Raw genomic sequence first — 26,186 nt, 5'->3', positions numbered from 1 at the left:
TCTGATTGGTTGAAGGACTATCCAACTGCATACAGAGTCATTTGAATAATGCTCGTTTATCACGCCTCTTGTGCAGTAGAAAATACAGAGCAGACTCCTCAGACCAATGTTCAATCTTAAATTGAGCTTGGTCTGGTATTAGCCTGACAACTCTTCTATTATACATTCTGCTTACTGGACCTGGGACCCATCCATTAAAAAAAAAACAGCCACACACGATATCATTTAAGATAAAAAAGGAAAACACCTTTGTCAAAGATTAACTGCAACTGCCGTGTTTTGCGCTTCTTGTCACAGAACTCCCTTTCAAAGTCGCCACGGCCTGAGGTGTATTGGTCCCACGCAATGTCCGGGAGCTGGACCACTCTCTGGGGTCGAGGCAAACCCATCTCCACCTGTAATGAAAGCAGATGACCAAAAGAATTACATTCGCAAACCAGAATACAGGACTAAGTATAACAGTCATTTCAGAAAACAGCAACGGAAAGGCCTGGAGGAAACTTCTGTACCTGTTTCTGTAGCTGGTCCACAAAGGCGATGGGGTCTGACAGGGCTTCCTTTTGATGCCGTGCCAACGTCTCTAGGTCCAGGATGGCTTGGGTTCGCTGGGCCTCCAGTACGCTGATGGTCTGGAGCAACCTCTGATAACTAACATGCAGGACAGAGGAGATGCTTTGTATATTAACAGCTGATGCTATGCATCTAGCCATCAAACTTTCAGCAGTTATGCATTCATTATTTAGTTTTAGTACAGCACAACCACAAGCTTTACTAAAAAAAGTCCTGTAAATGGTTCCCATAGAAATACATATTCTATAAATAGAAATATTTGCTGTTTGTCACAAGGTGGGTGGGTGTTTGACTGACAGCTTCATGCAGGAACCGGGCTTTTTGCTTACAGCAGGAGATATTCAAATATAAAATACTGATAGTCAACCTCAGGAGGTCAAACTTAATATGAGCAGTGCATTTTGTTTTTTACAGAAATAAGCGTGGAACACTGAAAAACTAAAGAGATAATTTACAACAAAGAATAATGAAATACTTAACAACAATGCAAAAATGTTAGAATAATTAACATGATTGGATATTTAGCCTTAAAAAAGCCTGTATTTAGTGGAAGCTTGCTAGCCTTTGATTTAGAGTTATTGATATATATTATTAAAAATATATATATTTTAAGCATATGTTTGCTAACATTGATGCATGACTGTAATTGTTGAATACAGAAGACAAACCAACAATCACTATTCTGTATCAGGTTTGTGTTACATAATAGGTGTCTAACAAAAAAGGAAAAAAAATGCAGGATTTTGTGCCTCTAATATATTATTTGGGATTCAGATGCCCACATTTGAAAGAGCTTTTCCCGATTCATCTTGTTAGTTATGAAGATGACGTTGCCTGCGCGCTACAGAGCTTTGACCTTTTCCCTGTGCGCCCTCAGGAAAATAGGATCCACAAATAGGAACACGGAAAAAAGCCAAAGAGAAAAAAAGCAAATTAGACAAAGATGCTCTTCTGAGTGGGAGTTTCTGCCTCCTGCTTAGAAGTAATCTTATTCAGAATCTCAACAGACCTTGTATAATCAGTCTAGCCTAACATGAATAAAAACCAATTGATGACAGCAAGCATTTAATCTTAAAAAAAAAAAAAAATCATTTAGAGGACTTGCTCCATTTGATTTGCCTTACTTGAGGGCAGCTAGTTTTTCTACAATTTCCTGGCCGTCTAATAATTTAGACCGCAGAGGAGCTGTTAACAGCCTCTCGATTCAAATGCACAATGAAGACAGGCATGTAGCACTGCAGGTTTGGGAAAGCAGCCAAGGATGGCAAGGAGCCCAAAACTGACATATGGCTGTGGCATTTCACTGCCACCTATGGGTCAACCATCTGAAAGGCAGTCTAGATCACTAATAACAGACAAAAACTAAATAAATATACAGTGATATGGGCTTCAGGCCATATTGACTTGCACTATGTACTGTGCCATTTAACCTGTACTGAATACTACACACTGGGATTTTGTACTAAAAGTGCTCTCAATAAACTTACATTCATCTTTTCAGCTTAGTAGCTTCTAACGTGAGGCACATAGAAGTTTATGGTGATCATCACTATCCCCTTTTCTCATACTTTGGTTTAGAACAAACCCCTAACCCTCCAAATCAATTGGGGACCTCAAATCTTATGCTACTTGTAGAGTGCTAATTTTCTAAAAAAAAAAATGTTTGCCACTTTCACCATACACTTACAGTAACCAACCACCTAGCGGCCAACAAAACACTTCAGCAATGTCCTAGGAACCAACCATCAATGCTTTAAAAAAAACACTTTAGCAACAGCCTGGCAAATTCCCTGGCATTATAGTTGCCAGTTTTCCACAGATAAGCAACAAACCTCATTTGGTTCTTCACAAAAGTATAAAATCTGCATAAATATCTCTATAGTTTGAATTTAAGCACAGAAACAATCCTAATGTGTAAAACTGTGCATTATAAGAAATGAGAACGATTCAATGTAACAACAATAAAGTATAATTTAGAAAGTCCTCATGAACTGACGTGATGCCATTCTCTTTTCATTTCTATTGACCGACAACCAATCCAGTTGGCTGCTCCTGATCTCTGCACTCACACTGTGAGATGGGCACACACTGAATGAGCACGACCCAGGACAACCTGTCCACCAGCAGCAGGATTCCCCTCGCTTATTACCTACCACCGTCCTGGAGATTAAAGCAGCTGTTGCTCATTTTCTGCTAGCGTAGTCGACTATTGCCCCACAGAAAACAAGTATGCAGAGTTAAGCAGGAAAACTCAAAGATGTTTATCTGGGACAACATTCCTGTCTTCAAATGACAAAGCACGAACACTTTGAAAAATAAAAAGACAAAAGATCAAAACAAGAGAAGGACCAATCAAAACTTGAACTGCTCGGCTTTGACAACGACACAAGTTTAAACACTGCAGTGTGCTACTACTTTTAAAGCTACTAAAAACTAAAATATTAAAACCTTAAAAGTACTAGTGGTCCTTGCCCTCCTAAAAACTACTAATACGCCTCTAGTGATGAGAATGGTTACCGGAACGTTATTATGCATCAGCTTAAATTTTCTGATTGGCTCTGAAGCTTTACTATGTGGTTGCTAGGGTGTTCTATGAGGTTTCTTATTGGCTAAAGTCAAACACCCCAAGACATATGATCTAAAGACATATGATATTCTGTTTTTTTTTTTATAGAAATGGCTCATGTCCATCCTTAAATCTAAAGGTGGTCACATTTGCAACTGTTTTGCAAATTTTCACTAGCAAAACCCAGTAATTTCAATAGGCAATAAAACTGTAAACAGCCAAGAGCAATAGGGCATGCCAACATGGCTGGAAACATCAGACCAGCAGCAACAATGAACTTTTTAAGATATATTAAGATCATTTCAGGCTGAAAAATATAATATAATCAAATATAATCACTAGTAATGATATTTAATGGTTTATTACTTCTGACCAATAAGTGGTGCTGTTATGAAATTGATGTGGTGAGGTCAGAGTAATGTGTCAATGACACGTATACAGTTTGGTGTCAATATGCCATAGCATTTTAGAGATACAGCCTTTATAGAGTGGTTTTGTCTATTGACACAAATGGCTGTTGTCCAAAATGGCCAATTTGGAAAAATATGTCCAAACCACCAGGTGGCACTATGCTGAAACTGTGCAGGTAGTACCTCAGGTCATGGCCGTCATGACATAGGCCCTGTCCCAAAAAGGGTTTGAAAAAGTAAGGTTTTCGGAAATTTAAAAATGCCGGAAAGTATTTTCATGAGGGATGCATTTGAATCATCTTGAGGCAAGGAATCCGGTTCAACATATTACAACTTTGGAAAGTTGGTGGCGCTAAAGGGTTTGAGATAAAGACTCCAAATTTGCTATGGTGACAGTTCAGACTGTTCCTGTCTGTGTGTCAAGATTGTGGGTCTATGGGCTGCCATAGACTTCCAGAGCGGAAAAAAAACAATTATAATAGTCACACTAATGATAGCTGCCTATGCAGCTTTGTTGCTTGGCCCCCATTCATGTGATTTTGATTTTCATCAAATTTGAATAAGGACGAAAGATTTCCCCACAGAGACTCTGCAATGGGTTCAGATTGGTCATGTGGATTCGCCACAATGACCAGAAAGCTGCTTGGTTTGAAAATGACTTGTGTGTGAGCTGTGCGTTATAAATTGCTAAACCATTGACAATGGAGAAGCAAAAAATGTGCTAATGTGACACCTCAAACCTACAGGATTTTTCAGTTAACTGAAAGGTACTTGGCTCCACAAGCAGCATGAATCCTGTTTGTTACAATCCTGTTTTAATCCTTCAGATTTAAGAAGTTTAATACTTTGGGTTTGGGGTTTGTTCAAATCAGGAACAGTATGAGGAACAGTAACAATGGCTATAGCAAACACCCCAAATTAAATTAAAACAAAGTACAAATATAAAAAAAATAATGACAGGACAGGATAGCATAAACCAGAACATACTCTTTGTTGTGTTTGAGAGCCAAGTGATCAGACTCAAAATAGTAGACATCTGGATCCTCCTCTTCCTCCTCATCTTCCTCAGCCTGAGCGGCCAGCAGCTCTTTGGTGGATCTTGACACGCTACTATCCAACACTCCGATCTCTCCACTGACGCCTGCTTTCTCTGAGAGTTCACTGTCTGCCTCGCTAGAAAACCCCAGTGCATCATGGGGAGGGTCTTTATGGCTGGTGTCCTCCGAGAAAAGAGGAACCGGCATGGCCTCCTCCTTCAGCGAACCATTGTCTATGTGCGGGGAACTGGGTTTGGGGGAGCTGGCTTTGAGCCCACTACCAAAGGCAGCGCGGCGCGGTGAAGTCCTCAGGGTGTATCGGTGTTCTTGAGGCTCTGTGAAGGAGGGGGGCTCTGTGGGCAGCTGGGAGGCAGCCAGCATCGCCATTTCTCCTGAGATAATCGAGCAGTTGTCAGAAGGGTCCTGCGGCTCAGCCTGAAAGCCACCATTGGTGCTCTCCTCTCCCGCGAGCTCATCCTGAGCCTGCCCGGCGTCCCCCACAACGTCCACCTCTACCTCCATCTCGGGTTCCCGGGACAGCACGGACTCGGCAGCGTCTTCGGGCGTGCAGTTCCTCTCACAGTCAATCTGAGGGCTGTCGGACTCATTGGCTTGCTTGGGATGAGGGGATCTACAAGGCACAATAGGGTCGGGGGATGAGGGTGCAGCCTGGCTGCCGTTTAACAGTGAAGCACTGTTGTTGAGCGTGGCAGGGGAGGCACAGGGCTCCGCGGGTAAGGCTGCAACTTTTGAGTCCTCCTTATAGAGTTCGGCGAGGCCATTGGTGGCCTTGACGTTCTCACCAGCCTGTGGTGGAAGGATGATCTTCTCCGCCAGGCTGTCCTCTTTCCACTCTGCCTCTTTGTCGAGGCTGAGCTGAGGGACCGTGGATGCGTTCGATTTGGCGCAATCATCATTTTCCTTCGGTGCAGCGGGATCAGGGCTCTCCGGTTTGAGAGAAGGTTCCTCCTCTACCCCCTGTGATTCACCTGAGCGAGGGCAACGTTTGGCCCTCTTCAGGGCGGGGGAGGCTTCCGGCCCACCCCCGGCCCTCGGACGCTCGCAGTAGTCCGATTTGTCTGACTCGTCCTTCTCGGAGCTTGGCAAACCCCGTTTTCCGTAGGCAGGCAAGGGCTCACCCTCCGCCTTGCTCTCGGCTACCTTTCCGACCTGTCCTCCGGTCTGCTGGTGCTGTTGACAGTCCTGCTTCTTCTTGGGTGAGCGGGCTCTGGGCACAGGAGGCGGAGAGCTCTCTTCCGGCTGGGCGATGCTGCGGTTCCTGAGGGTTCGACCACAAAAGTTCTCATCCAATCCATTTATCCCCACTGATGATCTTGTGACGCGCGAAGAGCGGGATGCGGCCATACTATGGTGGGTGCCTACTGTCTCCTCATCATGGTGCTCTCTCCTCAGCAGCAGAATGTGGGCACCTGATGGGACACAAACAGAGAATAATTACAGAACATTCAGATTCACAGTTTGAGACTATGAGACTAGTCTTACTGTTTATATTTTAAAAAACTGTCAAGATTTGTAATTGCCCTGCCAATGATACACTTTATTCTTATTATATTTTGTCAGAAAGAGATTATTTAAAATTTAGGATAGTTAAACAAAAAGAGAAAGTAGTTACAGCAATTTTCAACAATTACTGTGTTAAGCAAAAAGCTGAAAGTGTCTCAGCTATAAATATAACTTATGAATTCATAAACACATTTTTGCTGCACACAGTGACATACAGTGATCTGTTTATAATTTTCAACTCATTCTACGCACAAATCATTCTTGCCATTTCTGTAAAAGCTTGCAATTTTTAGCCAGCTAGATAACTTCATTTGTTTCTGTGTTATATTTATTAAAAAACACATTACGATGATTTATCAAAAACATGATGGACTAAAGAGAGCCAAAAATGGAAAAATTAAGTAAAATAAACATTTTAGCTGAAGTTTAAAGTTGTGAGCTAAACTGTTTGCTAGATGTTCCTTCACAGTGGACCAATGGATTGAGATGCAACAGATGTGTTGTGTAAAATCGCTCTTTCAATCCAAGTTAAAGTTTTAAATGTCCAAGGTTTTTTCTTTTCTTTTCTTTTTCCTCGCTTGCATGACAAATATAATAGCACAACCATCCTCAGCAAACTGAACAATTTGAAGCATCATTCATGTCTGTAGCACATTGATCTCTCTCTAATAGGGCTGCCAACTTCAGCAAAGGAAAATAAGGGACAATCTTGGTTCTTTATAGAAAAATAAGGGACAGTAACACATTTTACATTTATATTTCAATTATATTCCAGTCACAAAATATAATCAATATTCTGATATTCTGTATCAACTTTCTATTAAAACATATTTGCACAGGCTCAGTTAAAACCAGGGCTGTGCAACTATACAAAGTGTAGAAGACACATTTTAAATGGGCCATCAACTTGTTTTGAAAAAAAATGTCAAGTTATGTATGGGATACAATTTAAGAGCATAACAATTGAAGGTCTAAACAAATTCAAAATCACAACCAAAATGTTGTTAGAACCATTTAGAGTTATGGGCCCTTCACACAGAACATATTTTTCCATTTAACCGCTCTACTTATCTACTTATCACATGTTTTCTATGTGAACGCGGTAGGCGGGCATGTTTGGCCATCGCACTTGGGTCTTTTGAAGCGTCCCCGTAAATGCGGCTCTCAAGTTAAAAGTAGTTCTTTAAAAAAAAAAAAAAAAAAAATCTCGAAAATTTGGGGTTCGCCCTGTTTCATTGCTCACGTTCTTCAAAGCAAAATGTGTTCTGTGTGAAACGGCCCTTTCAGAGAATTAGTAGAGCTGCTGGGGGGAGCTTGAGACCTTTTTGGTTATTTAGGGGGGGTTTTGTCGAAAAAAGACTAACAATAATGTGGTCTAAGTTAGGCTGAGAGTTACTAAAATGTTTTTCTTAACTTAGCATCAACAGAAATAGATGACTTATTCATGTCTTCCCTCAGGTGGATTGCATGTTTTCTTGCGTGGCTGGATATTAGCACTCATTAATAATAATACATTTGTCTGCATTTGCCAAAACTGATTTGCTGAAATCATTAACACAGAAAAGGAAAGGGAATTGTCCCCATCTCACTATAAGCGAGATCGCCCAGACGGCAGACCAGCCTTCCTCAAAGGGCATTGTTTGCAAATCAATTCTTGTCCAAAAAAGAAAAAGAAAAAAGATTAACTTTCAATGTAGAGTTTGGTATACCATGGTCTCACATATTCAGGCAAACACAAGTCAAAATGTGGGACAAACTGCATTCCATATGGGCTTAATATGTCTTAAATACAGGACAATTTCGTATTATACGGAACAGCTGGCAACACTACTCTCTAGTATAAAGGCAAGTTTACACCAAAAGTGACAACTACAGAGATAAATATATTGATAACTATATTAGAGCCCACACCAGTGGACGATATTCTGTTTATTCTAAGTGCACACTGCAGTTTTGCTGTCTGCCAACTTTGGGTTTGGTAAAACAGAGTCAAACATACACCAAGGGCAGAATAACAACCTCCAGGCTAGGTACAGGCTATCTACTGTTATCTAATATTCTATAAATATGTTTTATATGCAGAGGTTTTACTGAGAGTTTCCCACAAGCTATCAATGTACTTATCACACATGTGCTGGCTGGGCTTTCCCTGGTGCATTGCTAAAGCTGCAGATGTGAAGGGGGATGGTCTGTATTTTAGCTGCCTCTTATGTGAGCTATAAAAGTGCTTTCCAACAATGGCCACGACAACACAAACCTTAAGTCTAGAAAGGCAATCATGGGCATCTCAGATTAAGCAGTCAGTGCTCCACAGAAACCTTTTCCCAGGGTCCAAAATTAACATTCATAAAGCACCAAAATATAACAGCACAAGCTAAGTTTACAAGATCTCACTGATGTAAAGCCTAATGTATTCCGCTCACAATCAGAGTCGTAATTTTCTGATTTTTGTGTCTGTGCAGACTTGTGTACTGACAACAGCGCATGTGAAAATTATATTTGAAAAGAAATGGTCCAAGGACCAGAGGTATTCATCAATGGAGTTTGAAAGGCTTGCACGCTCAACTGCAACACGGGAAAAAAGTAAAGGCATACCTGGGCTTTAAGTGCCAATGTTTTCATCAGATACAATTTTTCTTAAAAAAAAAAAAATAATAATAATAATAATAATATATATATATATATTCTGATATTCTGTATATATATATATATATATATATATTTTTTTTTTTTTTTTTTTTTTTTTTTAATATTTATCCAGAACTCAATGTAGTGAAACATATGTGGAATATTCATGCCAATGTTCCAAACAATCCAAACAAGATTTGAGAAGTCGGCACATTTTTTTGACAGCAGTTCATGGATGGAAGTGGAATCTTGTGCTGCTGTGAGTGACGCAATGACCTGCAATGTTTGTCGTGACGCAATGCCCTGCAAATTATACTGTTTTTATAATTTAAATTAATGTAGGCTTTTATTCACATGAAAAAAAAGATCAACCCACATGGAGCACATTGAAAATTGTAAAACGGAAGCTCAAATGTACTTTGAAATGTGATTACAATTAATGAACTATTATTGTTTTTTTATTTCTTTTTTTGCCCTCATAGTTCACTGGCATGGTTTGAAGGCCTACTGTTTTTTTTTTTTTCCTAATGAAAGTGCATTTCTTTGTAATTTTAAAATACTTGAAGGAAACTACAGCAATTATTGTCTATGGGTCCTAACGTTTCATACAGATTTCTCTTTAGCCCCTTTCACACTGCACTTCGGACCCGCAATATTCCCGGAACATTGCCGGGTCGCCTTCTGTGTGAAAGCAACCACGTCCCGGGATTGATTACCGAATTCGACCCGGGTCGGGAGCCTAGTAATATTGCGGTATTCGACCCGGGACGAGCGCTGTGTGAACAAAAGCCGAAACTAATGCCGCAACGTGTACGTAGTTATCGTGCGACTCCTAGAGCTTGTTTTTTCAATAATACAACCCTGCAGTGCCAGAAGAGCTAGTCGGTGTTTTAAACGCAGAGAGTGTTCGTATACAAAAGAAACAAAAATTAAACAAGCAGAAATGTGCACAAACTGGACACAAGTCGAGACCACGGAGCTCCTTAATATCCGCGCTGAAGCTGAGATCGCTCGCCATTACACATCACATCAGGATGTCACGTGTCAACTCGACCCGGGACCGTTAAGCGTTGTGTGTGAAAGCGCACATATTTCGGTATTTTGCTGGCAGTGAGAATGGACCAAATCTAGCGTCCCGGGAACAAATGCCGGGTCGCATTATCCATGTATTTGCCGGAATCGCAGTGTGAAAGGGGCTTATGTTGTATATCAGATACAGATAAATTAGCACAGTCTACATTATCAGGTCTACATTACATTTAATTGAATGCATTAATAAGAGAGTGATTGTGTGTGTGCGCGCGTGTATTAGTCAGTCTCAATTAATTGTGAAGCTGTACGTTGCAGTTATTTAAAAAGTAGACAAATCTATGCTATAATGTTTGCGTTTCTAAGCTACTTTAGTGTAGCCTGACAAGCCAAACCAACATCAAGATGTTTGGTCTGGAAACTCACCATTGACAGGGCTCAATCCGAGGAGCGGGATAGACGGTTGTCTTTCAAACTCCCTCTGCACGGCGTGCACGCAATTGGATAGCTACAACCAACCAGAGCTAGTTGAAAAGGTTAAACTTTCGCCGTATCCGGTCGGCAAAACTCAGAACACATCTTCCCTTCTTAAGAATAACTTCAGTGCCGTTCTTTGTTCTTTTCTCAGAGAAAAGCTGAACTCCAAGTCTTCCAGAGTCGCGGTCCAAGCTGATTTGAAAGCTCTATACACGATGTGATTGGCCCGACCAGAGTTTGGCGTTTACAGCTCAGAAGTGTATTGAAAGTTGCTAGCTGACATTCGCGGGAAGATTAGATTTGCTGCCGCTAGGGTGCGTCTATATTTCTAGGCTAACTTTAGTGATGAATCATTGGATGGTGTTGGCCATGAGTTTTTTGCGTCCCTGAATGTTTCTCATTCAGTCTGCCCAATCTTCACATGATGTGCGAGCTACTGTCTGAGTGTTCGTGTGTCACAATGCATCAGTGCATTAGTTAAAAATATTGATACACATCCGATAGTCCTAAATCACTTCAATGTCCTAACGGGCAGGCCTTAAAAACGTACAATTTTCAAACTTTTGTGCGGAAGCAAGTGAAAGTGATCTGTCTTCAGGGCTCGTGCATTTTCAGAGACACCACGTGGCTCGGCTCACCAGCACTGAATGGAGATGTTTTCCATATTGTCTTGAATGGTGTAAAATCCCTTAAATGTTAAAACTAGCAAGCTTTTAAACGCATTTAACTGACAAAATTTCATGAGGATGCCAGCGAAATTGATCTTACTTTGGGGTTTGCGAAAGCAGTCTGTGTACGTGTAGCACCTCATAACTTTTATAACTTTTTAATCGCCTCATAACAAGGTGATTAACTTACCTGTAGGGATGGGTATCGTTAAGGTTTTAACGGTATTACGACTCTTACCGATACTGCTTATCGATCTGGTACTTTAACGGCATTCTTATCGGTTCTTTTTGTTATACTTTTTTTATAATGAATAGAAAAGGTAAGAACATAATTAATATTGCTTTATCTGAAAATGTAAAATATCTATAGCAAAATAAACAGTAATGTTTGAACAAAACTAATAAAAAACATCTATTTTTATTTTATATGTATACGATAAAAACTATGTATACGATAAAAACAAATAGCATTAAAGCTTATCGATACTGCGGTCTAGTTTTGTCAAAAGTACCGACCGCGATACCAAACCGGTACTGACATTTTTAAAAATGTGATGCTTTGAGCACTGTTGAGCAGAATCGTAAACACCTCTGACTGGTCATTGTGCTCACGCTCATCAAATATGTCTGTGATTGGCTACTACGATCAGCGCATCACAAACATGTTGTAAAAATATGTCAATGACGCTTTTCACAGAGTGCTTGCACAAATACACACAGAGCGTTTGAATGCAGGTGTCTATCAGCCTACATACCGGTCCGCTGGTTGACCCCGCTTCTGCTTTCAAATGCTTCTGCTCCTGCTTTCAAAACACTTTCAAACACTTCCGTGTTATTTCAAACCGCTGCCATGTGTTAATCATTGTAGCCAATCACAGGCACATCCGATGAGCGCGTGAGCACAATGGCCAGTCAAAGGGGTTTACAATTACAGCTCAACAGCGCTCGAAGTGTCACATTTTTAACATTTCAGTACCAGTTTGGTATCGCGGTTGGTACTTTTGACAACACTACTGCGGTCTTTCATACTTTAGCACCGGGGCTCATTTAATACCGGATTTCAGTACCCATCCCTACTTACCCATAAACTGTGTAAAACATGCAATTGCCCAAGCAATACTGAGCATCCAGATTGTAAAGATGACTGCTGAACGCAAACTGCACTTGAAGTGACTGGAGTACGGCACGTAAGATAACTTCTTAACTACACACTGGAAGGTATTAACAGGATTTTAAAAAAATGCAATAAACGACACGCGAACATGTCGCTTAGAGATTCAGAATTTTTCGATGAATTGATTAATTGTTCAGCCCTACATCAGTGTGATAAAAAATACCTGAAATGAGAGAAACTTTTTTGGAAAACATTTATTCAAAGTGTAATTTGATTGTCTAATTTGTCTCGCATCATATTAGAATGCATGGAGAGGGTGGGGTTTATGACCTATATTGGGACCAACCACCTGGGGGCAATCGAGACGCTTTGACTTCACTTTTCAGGACATGTGCTATCATTGTTTTAAATATTCCATTATTATTATTTTTTTTTTTTTTAACAAAAGATTTTAAACAAAATGACATTTACTGGTAAATTCTCTCAGTTCACCAGCCATTGGCAGGTGTGGCAAAAAGTTAAATTTGGCCCTGGGCATGACTAATGATGCAGTCAGTCTAAAGACCAGCGCTAACTGAACATGATATATTGATATGGGATAATGGGGCCAGTGAACTCCACAAAATCTGCAAGGCAGCAGCAGCAAAAAAAAAAAAACACACCACATTTCAGCTGGGGGCTTCACAGGAGACTGAAGGGAGCGCTGGCTGGTACTGTCGTCTGCATTACTCAATAATTAGTGCAGTACTAAAGTCAAATATAAGCTCGAAGTGTGTGACAAATTAGATTACTCTGTATCAAATTTCTCAATTGCCTCCATTATGCTAAGGCCGTGCAAGAGGATACGTCTAGTACATATGCAGGAGGGAAAGGGAATAATTGTAGGCTTATTACAGCTAGAACACTTCCAATAAGCTGTCCTTGAAGTAGAAAACACTGAAAATAATTGGTGCAGGGTTTAATTTGAAACCATTTTCACTCAGAAATCGCTGGTAAATATTACAAATAAAAGTAATTGAGGAAAGACTCAAATAATACATTTAATTTCCGATTTAAAAACAAATTTTTACAGAGTAGATATTTCAAATTAAAAAAAGACCATAGCACCTGCTCCAGTCCACACAATCGCTGCCATGTAAAATTAGTGTGATCTGAATGACGAGAGGCTTTGAATAAGATTTTGCACTCCTGACATTAGTTTTGCTTGAGAAATGAGAGGCACCTGAGGAGAGTCTTACACGCAGCCCTTATTCACACTCCACTGAAGCCTCCTGGTGAGTGTCTAATGTGATTTGACCATGCATATAAAAGACGAGACGGAAAACAGACAGATGGGGTGGTGTCAGGCCTGAATACGAAAAAGCACCAAAATGGTTAGAAAACATAATTTTCCGTTTCTACCCATGTCAGTTTAACTACTTGAATCTATTTTCCTCTCTCTATAAAGGCTATAAAAGACTTGTTATTCCACACAGCAAATCCAGACCTGTGGTTTGAGCTGGCACAAACACACACACACAGGCTGATAGATTAGTTACAAAGGAATCCGCTTTGATCCGTTATACTTTTCCCTTTATTGCAATTTATTAATATGAAAAGAATTCAAATCAAAACCAGACTTTTTTTTTTTTACTGTGAAGAACGTTCATAGTCATTACGATCGTGAAATGAGAGGGAAAAGCTCTTGCTCATGGAGGAGTCACCACTAATGTCATCACACGCTACAACTCTGACATGACTCATTTGTGCATAATGAGGTTATCTGGGAACTCAAATATGAGTAAGTGCAGGTTGCGCTGCTCCTCCTGATATGCCCAATAAAGGAGTAAAACTCTAAATAACAGAGTATGATGAGTGATGTTACAGAGCACATTCAAAGCATTTCATTGTGTAAACATTTGAAAATTCACTAAGATCGACAAAAGCGGTGGTTCTCAAACAGTGAGGTGGGTCACAGAATGACTTGGGGCACTTTTCACACCCAAGCGTTTGTTTCAGAACCTGATGCGTTTTCTCCCTTGGTTCGGTTCTTCCTTAGGCATATGTGAACAAGGCAATTGCGCCTGGATCCGCATCAAAACAAACGCTCCGAGACCGCCTGAACGAGGTGGCCCGGGCCCGATTGCAAACAAACTCTGGGGCGGTTCGCTTGAAGTGTGAAAGCAATCCGGCTCAACAAACCGAATGGTTTTATAATTCATAACAGGCGAGAAATGTGCTATAATAGCAATAGTGTCTGATTCTGTGAGTGAGCACATTAGTTATCACAGTTGAAAACCAAAACAGTCCCTCTTCATCTTAAAATGTTTCTCTTTCTTTGTGCTGTACCGATTAGGCCTTGACAGAGTTTGTCTTGACACAGTTAACCTCTAGACAGCGCTGGGAGATCTAGAGAGAGCGTGTTTGAATCTACTGCAGTATTAATACGAATGTAGAATTTAACAGCGGGAATGACAGTTACATTTGTTTAGTGAATGCGTGCATCTCGACAGTTACAAATAAAGCCACAATAAACTCATGGAGGGACCTTGTCAATCTTCTTGATGGATGACGCAGAGGAAACCAATAAGAGAACGGTTGTATGGATATGTGACTTGCATCGACATTTTGATACACTTTGAAATGTTGCCTTGGGAAAGGGAACCAAACCAAGAAGAAAATGCACAAATGTTGCCCTGTTTCGGAACAAAACAAACAATCTATAGGTGAAAAAAAGGCCTTTAAAATTATAAGGATTAACTCAATTCAAATTAGGCCAGCACAATATCGAAATTATCAATTCCACAAATGTACTTATTGATTGTGATATGCATATCGCATTGGCTTATGGCTTTAACTTAATAATACATCAAAATATGTGTCAATTCTGAGTATGAAGAGCAGGTGTAAAAACTAGAAAAGTGGTGTGAAGCAAGTTCCTTATTGATGAATGTCAGTAAACAAAATTATTTATTTTAAATGACCCAACCTGCTGAAATTGTAAAGGTCTTTAAGTATTTGGGAACTATGATGGACTGTAAATTGAATTTCTCTGATAATGTAGATTTTAAATCACCACAGAGGTTATTCCTGCTAAGGAAATTGCAAGAATTCTTTGTAAGACAGGTTGATTTGCAAAGAGTTTATATTAGTTTAATTGAGAGTCTGTTAGGGTATAACATAACCGTTTGGATTGGATGAATTACATCTGTGAATAAAGTCAAATTAAACATGAGTGGCAGGTAAAATCATAGGACCTAAGCAAAAGTCAGACTATCAATTATATGAAATTGCAGTTCAGAGAAAAGCTCTGGCAATAATGAGAGACACCCTTTGAATCATTATTTTGAATTATTATTATCATACATCATATTATCAACATTATTATTATTATCATATTTCATCTTCGTTATAGAACACCAAAAGCAACTAAAGCAATCTATAAGCAAACTTTTATACCAAATGCAATAGGTCTTCTGAATAAGGGGTGGAAAATGTGAAAGTTACGTACTTGTGTGACATGCTTAATGTTATTAGGTGCAATAAGTGAAGTGCTCAAGCATAGGAAGCTGCCTCTTGATCTCAAATTCAGTTCTCTTCCACAGCATATGTAGCCATATACACACAAAATTATGTCAATATACCCATCTTGATGAGAGTTCATGCAAACAGCCAGTTGTATCTAAATTGGAGTAAACCGTTGAGAAAGAAAGTGCACGTGTAAAAATATAAAACATACTAAAGTTCTAAAGTGACAGCAGCCTAATAAACCTCCACCTGTCTGTGTAATGATACAGTGAACACTAAGACTAAGTGTTTTATTTTTTACATTTGATTATTCAATTTCTGTTGTTAAATAAACCTAATGTAGGCCTACCTGAACCCCTCTCCCCTTCCTTTTTATGTGATACTACAGTAAAAAACACTGCTGTTCACTTTTATTATATAAGTTGTAGGTAGGGATGCACAATATTATCGGCACGGAATCGGAAGATAAACGCTTAAAATATAAAAATTGGAATCGGCCGATATGAAAAAAATTTCACAACAAAACTAGCCCAATCGCGTCTCTCCACTCTCTAGCACGCGTGCAGCAGCCTCAACAGCAGCAGAAGCCTCCTCCAGATCGCTATATATTTATACATATATAAATATATTTGATATATTATATATATATATAAAATATATATATATATATATATATATATATATATATATATATATATATATATATATTGCTGTTGTAACAGTAATACAATGAAAAGTAAAATATACAAATAAATTGAAGTTACTTCTTGTTCTGAATAAGCAAATCAGTAATGATGTCATAAATCACAAGCATGACACTTGTGAATTAAATACTTTCATATACAGTGTATTAATCTGTAATACAATTTTCAGGGTATATACAGCAATCCTTAAGTTAAATGTTAACTTTTAACATGTTAACTACTTTTTAATACCTTTTTACTACCTTCAGAATATTTTTTAAAACCATCACGACACTGAATTGCAAGTGTTAATCAGAGACCTTTCTATTATTTACACAGATTTAGACATGTATAACATACAAAAAAGAATAGATTTAGAATCAACACCAGGAGGAAATCTGTTATATATCTGATAAGTTATCATTCAGACACAGTAAAATAGATCTCAACATTCACAAATTAGCATTACTGCATACACATTTGATTTCAATTAATAATTGGTAATTCAGCAATTAAATTATTTAGTATTTTTTTTCCAACAACAAAACCTGAGCCAAATATTACATTTCTATAACTGTAATAAGTTGTTGAATTTAACAAAATACTAAAAACTAGTGCTGTCAATCGATTAAAAACTTTAACTAGATTAATAAATAAAAAAACATCTGCGATTAATCACAATAAAAAAAGAAATGTTTTTGTATGTTTTTAATATATTTTTTAATATAATAATTTCACAGTTAATCAAATTAATGTAGAAACATAAAGAGAGTATATTTTAAATACTTGTTTAAATGGCATCTTTTTATGAATGAAGGCCAGTAGCCTATTACTGATATTAATACAGCTACCTGATAGTCTAAAAAAATAATACCTAATTTGAAAAAAATAATACCTCTGAGACCACATTTAACACTTTTAATGGCCTTAAATTTGACAATTTGGATTTATCACTTTTCAATACTTTTAAAAACCCTGCGGACACCCTGATTTTAGGAAATAGTCTGGATGATGAAAAATAATCCAAGGAGCTCTACAATAATTGTAGAATTAAAAGACAGCATCAACGGATGTCATGCCACCCCCACTTCATGTGCACAAACGTTAAATCCAAAAATACAATATTTCAGTTACAGCTGGATCTGGGGTGAAAAATGAAAATGAAAATTTCGGGGCTTTTAATACTCTTATCATAAAAATAACTTTATTAACATTTATTTATCTTCAACAAGAATCCTTCTAGTAAGGAGACCTCAGAAATCTGAAACCAGACTGAAAAAAAAGTTTTTGCTCAAAATGGTGTTGTTTCCAAACAAAGGGAAATAGGATATCGATATCGTGCATCTCTAGTTGTAGGTATGCTTTCTTTTAATAAAAAGAATGTGAACATCTATGTTGGTTATATAATAAATATATAATTTATTTTACACTTTAAAAGCATTGTCATATCTTAGGATGGGATGGTATGAAAATCTCAAGTCATGATTATAGTGACTAAAATTATCACTGTTATCAATATTATCACGGTTCAAAAAGAGCTGATGCACATGTTGACAACATTTTAACAAGTTTCAACAAATCAACATACAACAAATAAAACAAGCCGCTCTATGCACTTTAAGCAAGATTCTACTGCATTCTGTGGCATTTCCTTTCTTATAATGACCGTCATCAATAGCAACAAACACTTTTAATAAAGCGTGACTTTGTGATTTATTCATTTATTTTTAAAGCTTTTACTTGTATTGAAAAAGGTGGATGCTAAAAATTGGCTAAATGGGGCAGCAGTGGTTGGGACATTAAAAGCCATCAAACCACACTGGAGATCATGGAAACCTATGTTAAATAAACACTAAAAACAGTAGTGTGCTGCTAAAATATTAAGACCATGGTTTGGTTAGTTGAAAATGGCTACATTTAACTTTTTGCTTCTGGCGATAGCATCTAGGCTTCAAAATTCATAAAAGTAGTATTCATTTGTGAAGATTATAATGATGAACAAAATGTGTAAGAATCATAAACTTATTGTTCACAGATCTTATTTTCTGAAAAAAACCAAAAGCAAATGGAAAATTCCTTTTGGGTTTTTGTGGAGGGAACCAGGGTGATGCTAACTTCCAAAAATAAAAGGTTGTCAAACAAAAATATATCATCACTGCAGCACTGCCTTTGAAAATTGTGTTGAACAATGGGGTGTCTAAAAGTTAAAAAAAAGGTTAAGAACCACAGTTTAAAAAGGATAGTTCAACAATATTTCAGTTGCGTATGTATAATTCAAACTGGCCATGCTAAGAGGTCACGACGGTCCACTCCGTTAACTTTTGACCAATTACAACAAGGCAGCTTTAAATATGTGGAGGTGCAATTGAAATGTAGGAGCCACGGCAGAAGACAAGATTTCAGGTAAAAAACAACAACATATGGTTCTTTTTGAAGTATACAAGTCACAGGCCACTATATGTGTTTGGAGCACGATTATGACTAAATAATTCACGAGTTGCTTCCAACAGCACTTTCAGACAAAACGTATACATTTCGTGTGCACAAAATCAGCTAATAAACGGAAAATGTAAATCTGAAAAGAAGAAGAAATCACAAACGGAGATCTCAGTTCTGGCCTTGCTTAGTTTTAACAAAACCAGACTCTCTGGATTACAGGCAGCATTAGTTAACACTGAAGACACACGGGAGAAATCACTCAGACTCCAGCAGTCCATCTGTGCAGCGGCTCTTATTGTTCTTATGGCAGCCAATGGAGACGCTTCATGTTTTCTGGCATTGTCCAAATACAAAACAGAACAGTTAAAAAGTAGAAAGAGTAGGTCACACATTATGTATTCATCCTCATACTGTTCCAAACCAGCTGATCACTTTTTTAGTAGGACACCATAAAAGCAACATTAAAAGTAGTCAATTTGACTGCACTACATTATAACTGTCCTGTTTGGACTTAAATTCTGTCTGTATTCAATTGCTCTACCTACTCATTTACAACACATCAATGAGTCCAATGCTGGCACTGTACATAAATGCACCTTTTTTCAATATGAACATGAATAAGAATTATAGTTTTGACTCTTTAGTAAACTTAGGGAGTGTTCACACTTAGGGCTGTGTGATATTAAAGAAAAATGCGATATACAATATCTTGTTAAATAATGAGATTAAAAAATGAGAATGAAACAATTTGTGTTTCACATTCTTTCTGGGAAAAGAAAGCGTCGCTACAACTTCTGAAAGTGACCAGCACTTTTTTTTAGCAAACATTTATGTCACAAATCATTCACGTTTCAGTGTGTGTGTGTGTGTGTGTGTGTGTGTGTGTGTGTGTGTGTGTGTGTGTGTGAGACAGTGCGAGACTGAAGTTTTTGTATTCTCGCCAATTATTGCATTTTATAACTCTTTTTAACGTCAAGCAAGTCCCATAAGCAACAGTCGTGTGCCTAGTCTATTCTCTGCTCTATGCGTCGACCTAAAACGCACACTTTTAACAATGTTGAAGTAGCCTATTAAAATCATTCAGACATTGTGTCCCGTTGCGATATGCATATTGCGATATATACATTTGTGATATTTAGGTAATTTCGATATATTGCACACCCCTACTTTGTACTTTGGTTCACTTAAATTAATTTGGACCAAAAAAAAAACAAACATTTAGTCTTAGTCTGCATAACGTTCACAGTGGCAATTTAACACTGAACCTAAAGACACCAAACTTAAAGTGTAGGGACATTCTTCCAACCTGACTGTTTGGCTTTTATGACATATATTTTGTGACAGAACTAACCAAAAATTCAAAACAATGCTATAAGCTGGCTAAATGCACCCGTTGTGTGCGCATAGCTACAGGGTATTTTGACCAGCATGACATGCTTATAAAATGGGTAAAGCAGTCAAAACAGGAACAGGAATCCCTCCGTCACACACAAAAACAAAGATCTGCTGCGAGGAGATACAGTTCTGACACCTGTACCAAAACTCTGATGGGTAACATCGTGACTATGATGAGAAAAACAGGTTTGCTTGAGCATTCTGGGGGACATTCCAGGATGAGTGACATACCCAGTATGTTTAAGAGTAAATTAGCGGATAACCTCAACTTTCGGTTCCAAAAACAGAGGTAACTTTCAGGCTATGTAAGTAACCATGGCAACTCACTCTCTGAACATAACCTGACCCGGAGCAGCTTCTGTTCCAGGGTCAGTTTGATTAAGAGGTATTCAGATGTGTTTTAAATAATTAATATAACCAAATTTGTTTCAGTTATATAATATACATTCAATATTATACATTAATTCTAAAGAATTAGAATAAAAAATAAGTTTACGTGTTAATGCAATTCAAATATATTTATTTTAGTCATTTCACACATGGATATGCATTCAATAAATTAGCATAAAAAACAATATAATTCCTTATTCTAAGTGAATAAAGACTACTTTAAATAAATAAAAAAATACATTATTGCATAACCACCAAATAGTGTTATGAAATAACCATTAAACAAAAGAATAAGGAAGTAGAATTACGCATTTTTTTCAGCATCTGATAGCTAGGAACATACTCCGAGTTGTTTGAACTTACTCCTGGCCTTGTTTTTGGAACCAGCATACCTCGAGTAAGCAAGGTTTGTTGGTGCGGTCCATGTTGTGATATTCCATTTGAATCGCACCAGAGTTCTTTTGGAGGCGTACTGAGACTCATCTTTTCAACGGTCTTGATTCGCTTGTTTGGTTCGGATGGAAACGTTCACAAGTTCTTTAAATGAACCGCACTAACAGAGCAATCGCACCAGGGTTCGTTTTAATCGCACCAAACCGGTCAAGTGTGAACACACCCTTAAACTTCAGGTCTGAGTTCATTTGATTTTAGAAGAATTGGAAAATACAGCACAAATCATATGAACTAGTTTTATTTATTCTTTTTTTGGAGCATGACGGTGGTGTCTCTGTTACTGAACTATGAAGGCCAAAACATTATTTCAAACTCACATTCTGCTAACAAAATGACAAGTTGACAACATACAGGTTTGGAACAAAATGAGGCTAAGTAAATGACAGGATTTTTATTTTTTGGATGAAAAACTTGATTACTTAAATATTCTTATAAGCGATTCAGCACATGGACACCATTAGCAAAAATTGTTCTGTTATTTAATCAAATGATACATCGTAATATCTAAAAATGCCCATGTAAAGGTTAAGTGCAGGTTTTCCAGACTTTTACTCCCACTGCTGTCCGCCATACTATACCAGCTTAGTTAACTTATGTTCATGTTTCCCTCATTCATATGTTGAGCGCCACTCGAGGAATCATCAACCACAGAGTAGGGAAATCCATTTAGAGCGGCTTATTTTATCAATTCAAATATTGATATTTGGCACCAGTGGATTGATTCTTGTATCGCATGGAGAAGGACAACGATATATTGCTCTAATGATATTGTGTCTCACCTCTAATGTATGACGTCTCAAGCATAAGGAACTGTACATGGATATGTACCAATTAAAGAAAATTCAAATACGTATTTATAAAATTGATAGTTCCACCAGTCCTTGATTCTGATCTGGTCAATAGCGGTGTTTTATCCACGACAAAACAGCGGTGTTTTATCCACGACACATGGCAGCTTCACCCAATGGTTCTGTGTATCACAACACTCTTAGCAACGTAAACATGTTTGGTGTCATTGATATTGGACATTGAAGCTTACTGTATTATGTAGAAAGTGTGGCCGCATGCATTACCTGCATTCAGATACATCATTTTCCCTCAGGTCAGTCCTATGTTCACAATAAAAATCAGTTTGAATGTCCGCTGCGATATCTGCGATACCTTTTAATGCTGTGTTCACACAGAACGCAAACAGAGCATTAAATTCACGACTAGTTGGATGCTTGAACATTTAGAATCCACGAATTTCACCTCAAGTGTGTGTCAAATTAGCTTCAAACGCTTGATTTATATGCACGTCCAATTCACTGTGGATTAAAATTGGCTTAAAATGTTATTTATGTAAGCTATCTGGATCTTTTTGACCCCAAATGAAATTGCTGGAATAATAAAATAAATTAAAAAAAGAGAAAATGTAGCCTTAAACTAAAATGTTTACTAAAATGTTTTACATGTGAGCAGTGCTGGCTGGATTTCAGCATTTTTATTTATATAATTTCAATCAATGGGAGAGTACAAAAATTACTTTTTGATACATAATTTGTCAAAAATCAGCTCCAATGCAGAACACAGAAATGGTGGAGTGACTTTAAGCGTCTAATCACAAACACACTGACCAACCGTCACATTTTGCTTGTACAATGTCAACAGTTTACAACAAGAAGCATAAAAAAACTGAGCAAAATTATTGAAAATAAGAGCCAGAGCAAATACTTTACATTGCGTCAACATTTTAAAATAGAAACAATATAGAAACAAACAATCTGTGAACTGAGATACTAATTACACTTCCGTGGATATTCCTTTGTCTCACACACACGCTGTCAAAAGTTGAAACACTCAGTAGGTGTCTTCAGCAAAACTGGTTAATGAATATTGTGAATATAAGTGAATATCAAGTCAAAGTCAAGTCGAGTCTTTTATTAATATTTGTCAAGCAAGTCTCAAGTCCTAAAAAGTGCAACTTAAGTCTGCCTCGAGTCAAGTCATGTGGCTTGAGTCCCTCACCTCTGGCAAGTGCTAGGCAGTTGTCTGTTTGCAAGATGGCCGATGTTGATTGAGCATTCATCAAGAGTCACTGCTCTGTATTTGCTATGGAGTGCAGAACAATGGCATAGGGGGCACCAGACCCTCCAAAGGCGCACCTAGTTTGGCGAGTTTCACCCCTTGCTCCAGGAGCTGCTGCTATTTATCATGAGCAGGCTCTGATTTCTCAGGTTCTCCTCAGATTTTTCAGCTCAGGTGTAGATGCAAATTCACTTCAAACGTGTGAATGCACAAAAACCACCAAATAAAATCACTTGCACGTAATGCGTATGATGCATATTCGAGTCTTTCCCGGAAACTGGACGGCGAATGAGGTGAAATCCTAACCATCGCACCTCGCTAAATGTCAACGCCTCTTTACATTAACTTAATGTGGAAATCACTCACTCCAGACGCACTATTCACGAACGGTGTAAACGGTGTGTGCAGCATAACAGTTAAGAGGTTTTCCTGTGTCCTGACACTTGTCTTACAGTGTCCGTCAAAGCATTTGTCAGTTGTGTTTTGCTCCTCCGTGTTCACAACACGTTTCAGTCCTTTTAACATAAAAGTCTTTGCTACTGACTGACTCACCCACCCATAAAGACAGTCTTTGTCACCATCTAATGGTGTAATGTAACCGGTCAGGGACTATTTTTTCCAGCTGAAGGAGGGCTTTTAGTCATTTTACTTAATAAACGTTAAGGCCAAAGAATACTTCATTTTATACATGTAGGCGAGGCCCAGTGCGGGTGACACGCATTTCATCATCAGAAGTGTAACAATAAAACCGCACACATATTTTTACTAAACAGCGAGAGATTGCTCAAAACTGCGCATTTGTGGAACATCAGTGTATGAGTAGCCTACGAGTCAAAATAAGTATAATTTGCACGGCTGTGCGTTCGACTACGCATAAAAACAAACCCAGTATACTTTACATTGATACATTACATTGTATACTTTACATTGAATCAGCTTTACATTGATACAATTTAACGTTTTTACAATTTTACTTCAAATACTTTAACGTCGCGTAGTTTCTAACAACACCCTTCAGTCAAAATGATCGATAAAGAAAATAAAAAAAGTCTGATTCCACATTGTGCAGGATGTGACAATGTTGAGAAGAATGGATTCAATTTCAAATTGATTATTTGTTTTTTTATTAAAATTATTACAATTATCCGATGATGAATTGAAGAAATAATTCACAGACATTTTCGTACATCACACCTTGCCTAAAACAGGAACAGGCAATACCACCCCAGCCACTGGCAGGTGACAACAGAAACTCAAAGGAAGGAGCTGGAACATCCCAGAGGAGTGAGATAAGCGTCAAAGATTGTTTTTACAGACATAAATGGTGTTGTCATTCTGCTCGTGCTCTTCGTCGCACGCGTCAAGAATTTGAAACTTCCTGAATAATCTTTCAACTCGCGCGCGTGGCAAAGAACTTTAAATTGACACGTGCTCGCCAATGAACTATCACAATCCAACCCAGCTCTGTCCAAATGACAACGAGGAGAAAAACACTCGCCCTATGTGCAGCTCAGCATGTTTTCAAAATTGCTCGTCGCAGTGGTTTCAGAGAACCCAGTTTGGCTCAGTGATTGAAAAATGATAAACCCTCATTTAAAACCTGTTCTCAGAATGAGATGTTTTCCTCAGAGCCTTCATTATCCTGACACACTAACAAACAAACAAACAGTGTCTCGAGCACTACTGCAGATTATTAACTCACCGTCATTTAATTAGAACAGCCGTAAGAAGAAACATTATCCCCTTCAAATGCTTTTAACGGGCCTCTCCGGCGGCAACACCGCATCCGCGGTTCGGCAAGATGTGCAGCCCGGCTGTGCCTCCCAAAAACACCCGTGCAAGTTTCCCCAGCTCTGCTGATTTCTAAGCCCATCTGAACTTCTCAACCAGTCTTGAACGCAACACGTTTGCTTCATACACTCAATAAAATATTTTATAAAGACATGTTTTACAGACATAACTAACCGTTTAACTGAACAAAACAAATGTGTCCGCAGGGTTTTATGAGCTCACCTGCTAACTACTGCATTCACAGGAAGCGCAACTGCACTTTCATTTTGTGTTATACATAATAAAACAAACTTATCGTGTAAACGGCCACGCAACAGTGAGAAACAAACCATTCGGTTTTTTTTTTTTTACACAACTCATTCACTAATTAGCATTTGGGCTAAGAGCGCTAATAAAGATGACAGAGGCTCACTTTAGCATGCTAATGCTAACGAATTTGGCGCACCCCTTTTAACGCACATTCACAACACTTGCTAACAAACAGAAAATGTGTCGTTTCCCAGTGTCAGATAAACGCAACCCGCAGAGCAGGTGTTTAAATGACTTTTGAAAATAAAAGGCCTAAATGTTGAAGCTAACAGGCTAGCCTAACAGTGCAGAGGAGCGGGGGCAGCGTGCACATACACAACTGATCAGCCGCAACAACTTTGCCTATCAAATCCGCTCGAACTGCTACATTCAGGGCAGTTCCTGCACCAGAGTCTGCTTTAACTTCGAGATAAACTCGGGGAATTGGACTTGAGTGACGGATAATTCTATGTAAAAGGGTTTATGAAGCTACAGAATTACACTTACCTCACTTCCGCAAATCGTTTGCTGCACATTCGGCAGCCGCCATGTTTTTTTCTCTCTCGGTGCTGCTGTGAATGTGAATCCCACAATCCCGCTCACTGCGATACTGTACAGGACAGCAGCCGCGGCCCACACGCTCGCTGCTTTCATAATGACCGGCTCTCAAGAGCTCTGCTGTCAGCACCGATCTGACCGACCATTTCAGCCTGATGATGAGCAGCATATTGTACTGAAGATTGAAGAATGCACCATTACATGATATTGATCTGTCTACGAGCCAGAGAAATAATGGCTAGAAATGCACCAGTGTTATTTAGGGCTCAGTAAACTACTTCAATTTGATGTCTGACTGATGTCAATGAATTAAGTTCACTGTCAAAATAACGACTTGACCTGTAAAGCAGTGCCATCCGTGCAATTTATTTTTCAAGCATTTTCTACAAAGGGGGTTTCAACCTGGGTCCAGGGACATCCATTGAAATGTTTAGATAAAATATATTTAAATAAATTCTATTGTGGAATAAAGTAACTTAATAGAAAGTTACAGAGCCCCTAAAAAGACATGGTGGTGGAAAAATATATTTCAGTGCTTTTGCATAATTATGTAGAATTGCATAGATGCCTTTTATGCTTTAGAATAAGGGTC

General features: G+C 38.4%; 1 protein-coding gene across 2 annotated transcripts in view; it reads right to left on the bottom strand.

Annotated features, from left to right (window-relative positions):
• Nucleotides 1-25,804, bottom strand: part of zzz3 (zinc finger, ZZ-type containing 3) — a 45,617-nt gene extending 19,813 nt beyond the window's left edge. Inside the window, exons 1-4 of one of the 2 annotated variants that reach the window (XM_067454287.1) lie at nucleotides 25,544-25,804; nucleotides 4,534-6,013; nucleotides 510-648; nucleotides 248-395 (exon numbers count right to left, since the gene is read on the bottom strand). In XM_067454287.1, the coding sequence (XP_067310388.1) occupies nucleotides 248-395; nucleotides 510-648; nucleotides 4,534-5,948 (1,702 nt within the window). In that variant the 5' untranslated portion in view covers nucleotides 5,949-6,013; nucleotides 25,544-25,804. Of the gene's footprint in view, nucleotides 1-247; nucleotides 396-509; nucleotides 649-4,533; nucleotides 6,014-24,659; nucleotides 24,899-25,543 lie in introns of those variants that run through there. The other variant, XM_067454288.1, reaches the window with a different exon arrangement.
• Between the last annotated feature and the right edge of the window lie 382 nt (nucleotides 25,805-26,186).

Source organism: Pseudorasbora parva, chromosome 9, assembly GCF_024679245.1.
Source record: "Pseudorasbora parva isolate DD20220531a chromosome 9, ASM2467924v1, whole genome shotgun sequence".
In the NCBI taxonomy this organism is placed as follows: domain Eukaryota; kingdom Metazoa; phylum Chordata; class Actinopteri; order Cypriniformes; family Gobionidae; genus Pseudorasbora; species Pseudorasbora parva.
This window is presented reverse-complemented; position numbering and strand designations above follow the sequence as displayed.